At 45.5% G+C, this 14,545-nt stretch overlaps 1 protein-coding gene across 2 annotated transcripts in view; it reads left to right on the top strand.

Moving 5' to 3' along the window:
* The first annotated feature begins 1,094 nt into the window (after positions 1 to 1,094).
* tmtc2b (transmembrane O-mannosyltransferase targeting cadherins 2b) overlaps positions 1,095 to 14,545 on the top strand; it is a 103,806-nt gene continuing 90,355 nt past the window's right edge. The window contains exon 1 of one of the 2 annotated variants that reach the window (XM_086208164.1): positions 1,095 to 1,551. In XM_086208164.1, coding sequence (XP_086064290.1) covers positions 1,469 to 1,551 — 83 coding nt within the window. In that variant the 5' untranslated portion in view covers positions 1,095 to 1,468. Of the gene's footprint in view, positions 1,552 to 12,604; positions 12,716 to 14,545 lie in introns of those variants that run through there. The other variant, XM_086208166.1, reaches the window with a different exon arrangement.

Genomic DNA, 14,545 nt, shown 5'->3' on the forward strand with positions numbered 1-14,545 from the left:
TGCAAGACTGAGAATTCTCAATTGATTGGATAAAACAACTTTAAAATGCATTCATTTTTCTGTCAATGGACAGGAGTGAAACAACACACATCTTGTGGAACGGTTTGGGTGGAGTTTACAGTGAACTGGTTCAAAACACAACTCTTGATTTCAGAGCAATGCTGCTGTACTCGATGTACCGTCGCTCTTTGAGCTCCCAGTGACAGAAACACAGGAGCTGGTAGCACATTCATAGGCTCACAGCAGCCCAGATGAGGAGCTAGACCCCGCAGGCCCCTGGGGAATGAAGCAGCCGATTGATAAAAGGAATCACTCAGAAATATTCAGAATTATGTATGTTGATTCCATAGCAACCAGCAGAATAACACCAGGACTCCCATTCAGACTGAGGACCACGTCTACGTTACTGGCTTCTGTTCTACACTGATTTACTTCCATAGATGATCCTTACCGCGCATGCGCTGACCTCCTCACCACATGCGTTTGGACCACAATTGCGTTAAATGACCAGTAACACTCAGACAAAGACCGGAAGTAGCAACGTTGTCGAAATAAACTCCCCAAAAAATCTCAATGAAATGAGCAACAGTGATTCGTATTCGTGCTTGATAAATTGCTTGTGACAGTAAATTCAATGAGATTTTTGAAATGTTCCCTGCAAAACTGTGTCTTTTTGCTGTGTAGCTTTGTTTTTAGTCTGACAGAGAATTGATCTTAAAGTGGAAGCAGGGTGAAACGCCAGCTGATCACCAACCCCCCCCCCCCCCTCAAAAACAACAACAACAACAACAACAACAATGTGCTTCAGCTTCGAGACGCAACACGAGGGAGGAACCGCATCAGGAAGTTTCTTTATATCCTGACCGAGGAGAAACAAATACATGAATGTTTCTTTGTGCAAGACGGGAAAGTCATGACTGTTGTTAGAGTTGAATTTCACTGCAGCCTTGAGCCTAAAGATAGAGCTTCGGCGAAGAAGCTTTATTTTGAAGGAAAAGCAGAAGTGCCTCGCGTCACGGTGACGAGCTTGACGTCACCCAATCAGCGGGCAGCAGCAGCAGCAGCAGCAGCGGCCGCCGAGCATCAGAGCGCTGATCCTCGTCTGCGAGGCGAAGGCGGCGTGTGATATGTCGTCACACACTCGGTAAACGCTGCTCGGCTCGCGTCGCTCCGTTGGTCCAGCCGGGTCGGAACCGTCCACCCGGGCCAGCATGGGTTAGACGGACACCGGCGATGGATTATGCTCCACTTCAGCGAAGATGGGGGGGGGGACACGGACTTGTTTTCACACACTCATCCTGACAAAGACGGCGACTGAGACGGGAGGAGAGACCGGGATCCTCTAAGCTGCGTTTGCGCTCCACTTCTTTTCTTTTTGTTTGTTTTTGTTTGTTTCTTTTTTTTTCTGACCCCCCCCCCCCCCCCCTCCCATCCCACGTGCGTGTGCGTGCGTGTGCCGGACACAGAGATGTTGGCTGAAGTGCTGTGCAGCGCCGTGGCTCTGGTCCTGTATGTCAACACTCTGGGCGCCGACTTCTGCTACGATGACAGGTACTTGGATGAATGAATGACGTCCACATCCATAACCCCCCATCTCAGACTAGATCGCTGGTGTTCAGCAGCTTTGACAGGCTCCATTCATCACGGCGGTGGCACTGTCAGCAGCAGCCTACTCCACACCTGCGCGCGCGTGTGTGTTTTGAGTATTTGTACCTACAGAGTGAGTAATCTGATGATGTCACGCGTTGTGAGCGGATGGCATCTGGATCACGCTGCAGTGTGTCAGTCGTCATACATGTCGTTCCACGTGTCCGGCGTCGCGGCAGTGGGAGACTTTAGCTGGAAGTTGCAGTGAGGAAGCGACTGATCAGTGAAGGAAAACCACGCCGTGCCGCCGATTCTCTCATTTGCTTCACTATGGGGCCGAAGAGCTGGAGAAAAGAACAACCAAACAAGAAGAAAAGCATCTCGTTGCGTTTATGTGGAGTGACATTGCAGCAGCGATATGATTTGTAATATCTGGTTGTCATTTTCTCATTTTCATTGAAAAAAAAAACAGGAAAAAGTGAGATTTTGTGGAGATTTGCTTCAAGATGTTTCCTCAAATCCTCAGGAGTTTTTCCCCATTTCATTCATTTAGAATAATATGAATTTTCCCAGTTATTCTGCTGTCCTGCCATGTCAGACGCCGCTGTGGGCGACACTGAGATCATATTTAGATTGATTGTGCAGGCCTCCTCCGGCGCAGGCTGCTCCTCTGACACCATCAGGTCTGGGGAAGGGAGCTTCGTCTGCCGGGTGAAGCGTTACTCAGCTGGCCTTTTCATATTTGATGGCTGAATGGTTGTCAGAGCCTCTGGCTTATTTCTTCGCCGTCCATGCTATGATGTAGGTCAGCGCCGTTTTCATGCCATCCTCCTCCTGTAAGTTGATTAATAATGACCTGGAATTCCTTGATGTCTGGACCAGAGCGCTGCTCGCGCCGCCCTGTACCAGCAGAAGCCCTGCTGTGTGTGCTTATGACAGATGTGCAACTATTTCAAGACACCCAGAGGATATAGTTTAGTGAACAAACACTACATTAACACCCCCCTTGTCAAGCGGGGTGTGTTTCCTTTACAACTCCGCTCTGCATATAGAACACTTCCTGCATTAAACATTCCCTCAGGCTTTTCCACTGAGAGTGTGATGCTGGTGCTACAGCAGCCGCTGTGTGTTTGCACCTTGTGCTCAGCAGGTGAGTCGAGCTCTCCTGTCCAAGAGCGACGGTGTTCTACGCCCATAGAGCTGTCAGGTCAGCGAGGTGGAGAGCCTCCAGGTGTTCATGGAAGACAGACACCCCGACTGTTGCAATATGAGCTGTGGCTGGAGTTCCTTCAGACTCTTGCAGTTCCGGACGGCGACCTTTGATGATTTTTTTTTTAAACATGTTCTGTCTCTGACGTGCCTTATCATTGCATAGCCCTCTGTCATCCAGCCTTATCTGTTTTCAGCAGTTTGGTTTAGACTCGTAATTAGCAGCCGTCTCCTGTCGCTTCAGGCGCTGCTGAGGGAGAGAGAGAGCGTGCAGCAGGGAGAGAGAGAGCAGCAGGGATGTGCAACAGTGAGACAGTTGCGGACACAGACAGGCATGACTTTCTCTGTTTGTAAAGACTGATGTGACTCTGATAGAAGCTAAAGAAGCTGCCAACAGTGGAAAAGATGTGATGGTGGATCATGAGATCACCAACACAAATCAACAATTAGACTTTGTGTCTCATGTCGTTGGTGTTTGTTTGGAGAGGAGCAATGTTCCTACAAGACCAATCAGGAATTAGGGGCCGCTTGTCACCGTGCCACATCGATTCCTCTGTGAGGAGACAGAGCGCTTCCCTTCACTGCTGGATGAGAAACCAGCCTATTGGTTTTACTCGGCTTGTGATTAAAAGTTAAGGTTTTGTGGTGTGTGTGTGTGTGTGTGTGTGTGTGTGTGTGTGTGTGTGTTAAACAGCCAGAAGCCACAGAGCTGGCATAAGACATCTGAGGATTTGCAATCGATTGTCCTGGTGTGGCACTGGAATACCAAGTGAGTTGTCGGTTTCTGGCCATCTAGACTCCTGCGAAGGGAGTGTGCACGGGAAAGAAAAACATTGTCAGAGTGCTCAGGGACACACACATCGCTTATCAAAGGTGGGTTTGCTGGATCCACTCTTATTTGAACAAACTTATACATTCCATAGAAGACCCAGGCCTCCTCAGGGGCACGGATGAAGGAGAAACTCTTAACATGCAGGGCTCGACATTCACTTTGAGGCTTTTTTCCTTTGATTTAAATAAATGTACTGTACCTTTCACTTGCCTGTGTAAAAGTGACAATAATTTAGATTTTAGGCGACAAATCTTTCATGGGAAACAGCCCATTAAATGTGATAGGCAGAGCCTGAATCCTTTCTCAGGTCTCTAGAGGTAAATAACAGAGATTTATGAGATGGATTTTTTTGTTGGAACTTCTTAAACATCATAAGATGCCGTGGGGTGGGTTTTTTTGTTGGTGTTGTAATATTTTCCCTAATATTTTTGGAAATATATCCAGACATGGATTTGTATGTAATCTTAAATTTTTTATTATGCACAAAGCACAATTCCATGAATGATATAACTGATGATGTATTAATTGCCAGAACCCTACTTCAGTTATTTAATTGGCATGGGGGGGGGAGGGGGCACATTAAACACATGTAGAACTTGGAAATGGTACCTTACCCACCCTTTTGCCTTTTAAGTACTCACAAATAGGTGTCCCTCCTGCGTCACTTGGCCAGCCATGGATGTTTAGCTTGAAGCTAATTGCGACTGAAAGCTAACAACCACAATGGCAGCAAAACAACTTTGGAACTGCCTTAAAAATATGTGTTTACAATCTCCAGAGAATTTTGTTAGCTACAATCCAGATAATCTGGATCCAGCCATATGCTAACCCTAATCCCTAATCCGCACACATTTTGATTTGAGCTGGAACACTTCTGGATGATGCACTTGAGAGTTTGTAAAAGGATGTTTTTGGGCAGATTTGCTGATGTTAGCCATCAATCACCGTTAGCTTCAAGCTAAACGTGCATGGCTGGCTCATTCTGCATTCTGGAGTGACAAAGGAGGGAGGAAAAAAACCCAAACATCTTTGAGAGCTCCAGACACCTACAGTATCTGTGAGTACTAGAAAGGGAAACTACGTTTTTTGGGTACAGTGTCTTTAAACCTGGCCATCTTTGTCCCGATTCAGTGAGAAGCTGTTGTTTAGCTGTCGCTATCATATGCAGGGAAATGCACAGTGTAATTCATATTATTGTGGCGCTGTTGCTGGTAGAGCCTGAAGGAACAGAGCAGCCACGTTTCCACCAAGCTGGACGTTCTCAGTCTACCTGTTGAAATAACTGCTGAGTCATTAGTGGTACATACTGTGAAGATCTTTTAGGTTTAATTTGGCTAGTAGTCAAGTAAAATTCTCTCCCTACATAATGCCTTTCGTCCCGGACAAGTGGACCAGCCCTGCCACGTGGTATCACAAAGGTTATCTATCCTTCAGGCTGCAACAAAATCCCATACAGGGCAGATTTTTGACCCCACAGTCAGCCACACCCACTCTGGATAAAAATTACAACCTGGAAGAGCGGCCTGGACCTGGGACCTAATCGCACTGGGGAGCTTTTCCGCTCACTCCCATGGACACACTCATCATTTGCGCATACACAGCTTTGACACCCACACTGGAAAATGGGAATCATACGTCAAGCAGTTCATATCTGTACTGCTATAATCAGTTTGGACTGCGTGAAGGGAACGGAGAGCTCAGGTCAGTGTCAGAGGAGAAATACGGGTGTAATATTCTTTGGCGTGCTGAAAACCCGCACGCACACCAGAGGCTGAACCAGCCAAGCCTGCTGAAGGCATTATCAACTCATTCAGGTGGCGAAATCTGGGTTGCACAGTTCAAATTAAAATCTCTGAGTTGAGAAGTTGTTGTGTCACGGGTTCATCAAAGTACATATGAAGTTAAAAAGGTTGCACACTTTTCCCATTACACACTTGAAAACACTTTTTCCGTTTTCAAGGTGTATTTCTGCTGGGAGTGCACGCTCACTGCTTTTATGGATTACCGTTCCCTGTCAGGTCAGGATGGATGGGATGAAGTGCTCGTATTTGCTACCCTAGGTTTATATCCTAATGTGTGACTGTGTGGAGGATGTGCGAAGGTTGCAGGCCACACTGAAGGACGCAGCCTCTGCGGGCATGAGATGGTGAATTATAACATTGAAACAGTTGGAGAGGCAAGAAGCCGCTCCGTAACTCTGAGAACTTTATTAGCAAAAAAGTCAGGATGGAAGCAGACGTTTTCACAGATGTAATTTGATGGCAGCAACTCATGCTGTTTTAATAATACTAACCCTGCAATGAGGGAAATAACAGTGGTAAAAACTTCCGTAAGCAGTGGTGTATTTTTGTCTATGGTTATACGTTTAACGCAACGAGCATGCAGCCACGTCTGTCCTAATTCTTTCTGTGTTTTCGGTTTCAGATCAGCATGAAATATTCACAGACAAGCACAAGGCGAAGAAGGCAGACTCGTTAAAAATCCCACCCATATGTCAATGGCACTTGTCTGCTCTGTGCAGGTTTTTACGGAGAAACACTAGGATGTGACGATGTGTCGACGGAACACATTTGCCATGTTGACAACCAACGTACTCTCGTAGGCAGACATCCTTTTGTGCCGTAATGTTCCTAAAACTGCCTGTTCCTCAAGCCATAGCCTAAGAAATACCCACAAGTCCCCTCTATTGAACTGATCTTGCCTTCAAAATAAAGGCAGCAATATATTTTTTATTGTTATGATTGCGTTAGAGCTGGCTGGCTTTGAGAGTCCTGTTCTGAAACATTCGGACTGGGAGTCACGTGACTGTGTTGCTGGCTTGTTAGAGGCTAAGCTAACGGCACACATATGTACGCAGAATACCCTGATCTTCCTGATGGTTTTCAGTAAAGCTGCTTCGGATGATACAGTCCAAACTAAAAGTTATGCTTTTTTTCAACTTTTATGTAGGTGTGACCCTCCCTCACGCCACATTTAGCTCAGCGCACATACGCTCTCGTGTATTTGATGGCGCGTGGCACCAAACGCAGCGCTGCATTATAGTGCCCTGTTAACATTATCGATTAATAATTGCTATTTATAAGACATACATAGGCATTAAAAAACCAACAACTCCTCCTCCATACATACCTTTGATAGGACAACCAGCAAAAACCTAAACGCCTCATGTCCCAAAACTTTAATTCTGGTCATCTAGGCCTCTTCCTCGGCTCTGGGTCACAGCAGTGATCTGTAACCCTACGTGCATGGTCTTCGCTGTAGGATGGGCTGGTTAGCGTTGCGGTTATGTTGAGGGCCCAAGGGCGGCAACCCAGCAGTCTGAGTATCTCCGATTTTTTTTCCCCCAGTCAGGCTTCCTCAGACTGTTCCCTGTAATTATTGTCCTGCCTGCAAAAAGAGACCCACAACATGGTTTAATGTAGCTCTCTCTCTCTCTCTCTCTCCCCCTCTCCCTTCCTTCCCTCTAACTACCCCCCAAAGCAATCATCAAATTCTGCCTCCAGATGGTCCTGTGTGGTAGGCGGTGAACTGTTTTTCCCCCTGCTGCAGTTTGAAGTGGATTCAAAAGGAGGATGTTATGATTGTGTGTAGTTGCCAGGACGGAGACAGCAACGTATCAGGAGACGGAGGCAACGTGTGATAGTCAGGGACGATGAATCCAAGACTTAACAATCAATGAGACATGAAACATTAAACATGAGACTTTCAGGTGATACAGCAGGTAGTTTCTATGAGCAATGCATCAGTTTGTGTCTCTCTACCCACCAGGGAGAAGGCGGAGATATGGGGGGGCATCCTCCCAATCCCCCTTGCCCCACATTTACTTTAACAGATTTTCTTAGATAAGGAGAGCCTGATTGACATTTGTGAGCAAGGTTTTATAGATTATGCATGAATACTGAGTACCAGCTTCAGACTTTTTCCCAGGCCTGCACCAACAAACTTGGAGGCAAAGTGTTGCTGACAGTTTTCTTTCTAATTGACTTTCTCAGTTTCTTCTCAAGTTACTCGACTCTGACAGAGGCAATAATTAATCTGCTGCCATCTAGTCGTTGTACAGAAATGGATCCTGCCACCGTGACCATCTTTAGTTGAGCTACACCAGCCTGGAAAGATCCGCTCAGTGTCTGACCACAGATAGATTGGATCTCCATTTTCCTAAGCTCTCATTTTCCAACGGACATGCGATGAGGGTAGAAATTGTTACTTTCTCTCTCGCCACAATTGCAAGATAAGCCAGCCTGGCAGAAAAACACTTGTTTCTAAAAATACCATTAATGAGGGGTTTTAATATATTTGTGAGTTGCTTCCCTTTCCCACAAAACCCTATGGAGTTACTGGAATTCTCCAGGGATTGGAGTCTTGGTTGGAAGGAGTTCATGTTCAGGACAATAGGAAACAGCCGAGCAGATACGATGCTCCTGTCTCTCCCTCGCAGTCATCAGGTCCAAGATGATTGAATTTCACCTTCAAACGTTTGTTGGAAATGTTGGCCTTTGTGTTGCATTCTCCGTGGTGAGGGCAGAAATACCTGCATATTTGGAAAATGTGAAATACAGATGAAACTTGAGAAAGTGTTTTATTGCTGCACTTCCTAACATGGATAAAGTGTGGAAACAGACACATTACAGCAGAAAAATTCATTCCTATCAGACGTCCACCTCGCTGGCGGTGTTGGCATTGGTTACATCAGCGTTTTACACGGAGGAAGTAAACATGAACCAGGTCAACGTAATGCCGTGTTACCAAACGTCTGCTGGTGCTTCGGCTTTGCCTGTGAGCTCAGGCGCTGCTCGCCCAGGCACGGAACGTCTGCATGTTATTACTCGGGTTTCTCTCGTGTGTATTTTGTTGTGCGTGATGAAGTATTGGGTCACAAAAGGTTGATGGAAACGGGGAAAATAAAAATATTTTATTTCGCTCACTTGAGCCCAAACGTTTACTCTGGGCAGCGTCAGCATGTCCAACACTGGCAGGTAGCTAAGAACTATACAGCTGAAGGTCACTCCCCAAGACCGCTCACCGGGTTCCTGACCGACGGCCACACTCACGCGTAGCGTCGCCTGTACCGCCGTCTTCTGGTGGCATGATGGAGACAGTTTTTTTTGCTGGTTGAAACGCATCTATGATTGCGCTTGTCCTTTTTTGTGACATCTCCACAGTTTGCTCAAAATTGACTTTAAAATTAAATGGAAACGAAATGACTGACTCCCGATCATTTAATCAACTTGACTTCACTACTGAGGTCACTTCTGCAACGCAGCAATAAATCTGACAAGGTTTTTCAAGGAGTGACCTCAGATTAGAGGGGCAGAAATCCACCCACATAAATATCCGTCATGAAATGACATCACACACTTACGAATCCTCCGCGACTCCACCCCAAACTGGTCATTAATGCTACAAGACGGTTGTATAATAACAGACGTGCAACTTATCATCAGGTCGCCATGTCCTCTAATAATTAAGTCAAGCTGACTCATTTGGCTGTAACTCATGTTCTGTAGAATAGAAAATATGAAAGGATACGTCATCCCATAACTGCAGGACATTAAAGTGTATCTGAAGGTTTATATTTGATACAGAAATAAGAAACAAACGGAGGTATCGTTCTCCGTCATATTAAAATGCAACTGAAATAATTTCCAAATAATCATTTATAATGTAATATCTATTTTAATAGATATTGAATACATTTAAATACATGCGTTTTGTCTGTTTTTGTGTCAAATTGTCACCGTATCAGCTTTAACAAAGCCACCGTCCGTCAAACTTTATTGCTCAACTGTTGCCTTCCTTTCTTCCCTTTCCATTCTGGGTCAGTGGTTTCCTCAGTGGCTGTCAAAACAGTTAACTTAGCCCCTGAGACCCTGGGTGATCTGTGGGCGTGACCCTGCTCTGCTTCGCTGATCTGCCACTGCCCCTGCGGTTCAGAGAAGACTTAATATTATTGTTTGTCGCTCATTTATAGTTTGTAATTATTTTGTTCACGGAAAACAACCTTGAAGAACCTCATTGTTCTTTTTTTAACTTGCAGTACTTTGCATAGCTTTCTATGGAGAAGTAGTTCGGTAGTTGTCCATATTAGATCAGTGCTGATAAACTGGCTGCTTCATGTAGAACCATACGCAGCAAAAATGCACCAACGTTAAACAACAAGGGAGAAGCTCTGTTGAAGCTCATCAGAACTGCAAGCACAGATGCACGTCAACCAAAATTGTGACACCATTACACTGAGTGTTAAAAATTGTCTCTTTTTTTTTTAATCAACCTTTTCAAATTCGATACTTTGAAGATTGGCAGCAAAGTGCACTGCTACAAATGTTGGTTTAAACATTAGCTGCACTGAGATAGCAAGTGATGAGTGTGAACAGCAGCAGGCTGTGGTGTTGAGCATGATACTGCCACTAAATCAGTGTCTCACTAATCCTGAATGATGTTTTTTTCTCAAGGATCATGCTCCTGTGATGCCACTGCAGGTCCAGATGGTGTCTAGACTCCTGAGAAACACGATACAAGTCCCTGATACCTGCGATGACTTGATGTGACAAGCTCAGTTTGGAGCTGAGGGGACCCTACAACTCCCTTTGATTACCCACTGATCTGCTGTCAGATGAAACTCAATATTCCTGGAAGGTTGTAAGGAGCTGGATTGCTCTGATGAGCGCCTGCTTCTGCTGGTGATGAGCTATGTTAGTGGTGCTATGTTAGTGGTGCTACGTTAATGGTGCTATGTTAGTGGTGCTACATTAACGGTGCTATGTTAGTGGTGCTATGTTAGTGGTGCTACGTTAATGGTGCTATGTTAGTGGTGCTACATTAACGGTGCTATGTTAGTGATGTGATGTTCGTGGTGCTACGTTAATGGTGCTATGTTAGTGGTTCTATGTTAGTGGTGCTACGTTAACGGTGCTATGTTAGTGGTGCTATGTTAGTGGTGGTATGTTAATGGTGCTATGTTAGTGGTGCTACGTTAGTGGTGTGATGTTAGTGGTGCTATGTTAATGGATCTGTTAGTGGTGCTACATTAATGGTTCTACGTTAATGGTTCTATGTTAGTGGTGCTGTTAGAGGTGCTATGTTAGTTGTGCTATGTTAATGGTGCTACGTTAACGGTGCTATGTTAGTGGTGCTACGTTAGTGGTGTCATGTTCGTGGTGCTATGTTAGTGGTGCTACGTTAATAGTGTCATGTTAGTGGTGCTACGTTAGTGGTACTATGTTAGTGATGTCATTTTAGTGGTGCTACGTTAGTGGTGCTATGTTAGTGATGTCATGTTAGTGGTGCTACATTAGTGGTGCTACGTTAGTGGTACTATGTTTGTGATGTCATGTTAGTGGTGCTACGTTAGTGGTACTATGTTTGTGATGTCATGTTAGTGGTGCTACGTTAGTGGTACTATGTTTGTGATGTCATGTTAGTGGTGCTACGTTAGTGGTGTTATGTTCGTGGTGATATGTTAGTGGTGCTACGTTAACAGTGTCATGTTAGTGGTGCTACGTTAGTGGTACTATGTTAGTGATGTCATTTTAGTGGTGCTACGTTAGTGGTGCTATGTTAGTGATGTCATGTCAGTGGTGTCGTTAGTGGTGCTATGTTAGTTGTGCTATGTTAATGGTGCTACGTTAACGGTGCTATGTTAGTTGTGCTATGTTAATGGTGCTACGTTAACGGTGCTATGTTAGTGGTGCTACGTTAACAGTGTCATGTTAGTGGTGCTATGTTAGTGGTACTATGTTTGTGATGTCATGTTAGTGGTGCTACGTTCGTGGTGCTACGTTCGTGGTGCTATGTTAGTGATGTCATGTTAGTGGTGCTATGTTAGTGGTGCTACGTTCGTGGTGCTACGTCCGTGGTGCTACGTCCGTGGTGCTACGTTAGTGGTGCTATGTTAGTGGGACTGAAAGCTGCTCATGAGCTGCCGTCATGGCCAGAGTTTGTTGAAAGCACTTGGCTGTGTTTCATCTGCCAGGCCAGAGCTCCAAAGCTGCATGAATCAGCCTGTGATGCTTTGTAATCACCTGACTAGTGTGCAGCAGGATGAGAAGCGGGCCATATGTAGAACTTGGGTAGTGGATTCAGGCATTAACCTTAGTCCTCTTTGGGCACTCACAGTCTCCTTGCCTGGGTATTTAATTAAAAGCCAACAGATTATCTCTCCTAATACATCATGTGCTTATAGCCACACACACGTACAGTATAGTGCCCCCTGACAGACAGACAGACACACACGGTGATAATAATCGCCTTAAATGGGAATAATGTGTTAAAACAGTCTGAACCATCCAACAAGCAAATCCTCTACATGGTCAGTACTGCAGGGCAGACGCACACCACAGCTACCCAATCATGTGAGGAAGGCATCCATGCTGCCAAGGAACACACTGCGTGAAAATGATGGATCAAATGTGCCGTGTGGCCAACAAAATGAGATTAGAGGGATTTATAATCAAATAATGCGATACATCTGGCACGTCAGCTCATTGCTCTCCTGAATGTTTTAAAGACTGGATATATAGGTTGAGGGCCTCAAATGATTTGACTGCTGGGCTGCGTTGTTAGTGAGTCTAGACAAGGGTTTGGATTTTGAGGGCTAATGCGGGCTGATGGCTCTTAAGCTTGGCCCTCTTCATATTAATGGGATTAACAGGACTGTGGATGCGAGGGGGCACAACGTGTAAGCAGAGAAGCTTGAGCCAGTAGAAACAAAAACTCCCCTGTCCCCCTCTTCCAACAGGGATGCTAGTTCGGTGAGAAGGCCACCCCCCAACAATGAGCCTATCCTTCTCCATATTCTTCCTCTCTGACAGGGACCACTGGCTCGTTTCGACGAGATTATGACACAAGTTGGCGGGTCCTGTGGCCGTGCCTTTGTCCATTGTAAGAGGGGAAAGGGTTGTGTGGTCCCTCTGTTCTCCCTGGACCTGATGAAGGAGGCCATTTGTCCACAAATAGAGGCTAGTTAAACCCTAGTTGTGTTGGCCTGTTGTTGCTGAAGGACAAAGAAGCAAGACCTCAGTGTTCATGGAACAGAAAGCTGCTGCGGACCAAATCTGTCACAACCAATTGGATGAACTCATTAAGGTGGTACGTGTTCTGGGTAGTGAGCTAAGAAAAGCTACATCATCTTGTGTTCCAGCTCAACTTGCTAGTTTTGGGTGGCATTAATGTAATGCTGGAGAGATGCAGCATTCGTCTGCACAATGGTGGAAACACAGCCTGACAACTATTAGAGCAGGTTTCCAGGCTGGCCGTCAGCTTTTTTAGCTGCCTAAGAATAGTGTTGGGGTTTCCACTCTTTCATATTTTGATCTGTAAGTGTGATAATGTTTTGAATTGTGGAGTTTTTCCACAGTAAACTGGCTCGTGCCTTCAGTTTTTGAGGGTTATGTCATGTTGTTGTGCTGCTGTGTTATTGTCCCTCAAAGTTTCAGGAAGTTTCTGTAACTTTGATCTGTATGTGGTTATTGATCCTGACACACTGTCGCTTGTTTGGATGAAATCAGTTGAATCACTGCAGCAGAACTCAGAAGATACTCCTCCTCCGAGGAGAACAGAGACTTTCAAACTCAGCACAGCGGCAAGCAGGAATGGCGATGATGCCAGGAGGTAAAAACACCAACTAGTGAACACAGAAAACTACAAATACTGCATCATGGTTGTATCCCTCCTTCCTACTCCTGTTTTATGTTCTTTCATTTAACCCTTGAGTCCAGTTGTGGGTTTGTGCCAAGTTTCAAGACATTCTTCATGAGCCGTCATTTAAATAACACGAGACAAGCCTGGATTCACCTTCATGGATTCAACGTCTTGTACTTGATGATGAAGTAAGCGAGACTCTTTTGGCAGTAGACTGTCTACCTCACTACCTTTGTATTCAGAGCAGGATTCATTTGTTAAAAAAGAGGGAAAAAACCCACAATAAGCATTTTAAGATGGATTTTTTAAAATTAAATATCAGGACAACAATGATATTAATCCTGTCACTGGCCGTAGTTAGTCCTGTTACTGGATTTACTGTCGCTGTTGCAATAATCCCCTTGTGCTGAATTCTTTTGGCCACAATGAAAGATGTAAAGTGAAAATCTGACCGCGTGACGGCCCTCTCCAAGCGTGACGAGGCAGATTCAGTGCAGAAGGACCTGAGGTGCCTGAAGTCATTAACTTGAGCTTCAGGCAGGAATCTGCAGTGGGAAGAGCATTACACAGATGAGAGGCTGCTCAGGTGTGTATTATAGAGTGCAGGAATTTATTTGACGACTTGAGAACAAGCTGACGAAGCAAAGTCGAGACAGCGTTCTTGCGGACCTGAACACTCCCAGATGTCGGATTCGCCTCCTCCCTCCCATCCCTCACTTCCTACCTCTGACCAGACCGCAGCATTAGAGGAAGCACATCTTCGCACAAGCTGCCTCTAATTGATACCGTTGGACCCTGAGAACCCAGTGTGTGGTTTGAGTGCTCAGCTCTCTAGAATGCACGCGAAGCACAGCAGGCTGCAGGATGCCACCCTCTGGGACACCGCAGGTTATTTACAACTAGACGGCCAGTCTGGCTCAGGTTCTCGTCGTGTCATTTCAAGGTTTTAAAAAAGCACTGAGTGCACTTGAATGTGACCGATGCTCAGTCTTTCATCAAGCGTGGCACAGCGGGAGGGCAGGAGCTGAATCCGATCCCGAAGTGTAATCTCAGCCTCGGGACTTTTAACTAAACGGTGGTGTGGGATATGAAGGACCACATAGAGGATAATGTGTTTAAGGTTACTGCTGTCAGTGAGGCTGTTGGCTACTGTTTCATTTCGTCCTCTGCAGACGCACCTGCAGTGCGTCCAGAGTGTTTCAGCTGAACCCAGAGGGATTTGGGAATGTATGTTTTAGATACGTATGTGGCATCACATGATCTACGCTGATCTGATGC

This window comes from Aulostomus chinensis, chromosome 7 (assembly GCF_037954235.1).
Source record: "Aulostomus chinensis isolate RoL2024-O1b breed Wild chromosome 7, RoL_Achi_v1.0, whole genome shotgun sequence".
NCBI classification, from domain to species: domain Eukaryota; kingdom Metazoa; phylum Chordata; class Actinopteri; order Syngnathiformes; family Aulostomidae; genus Aulostomus; species Aulostomus chinensis.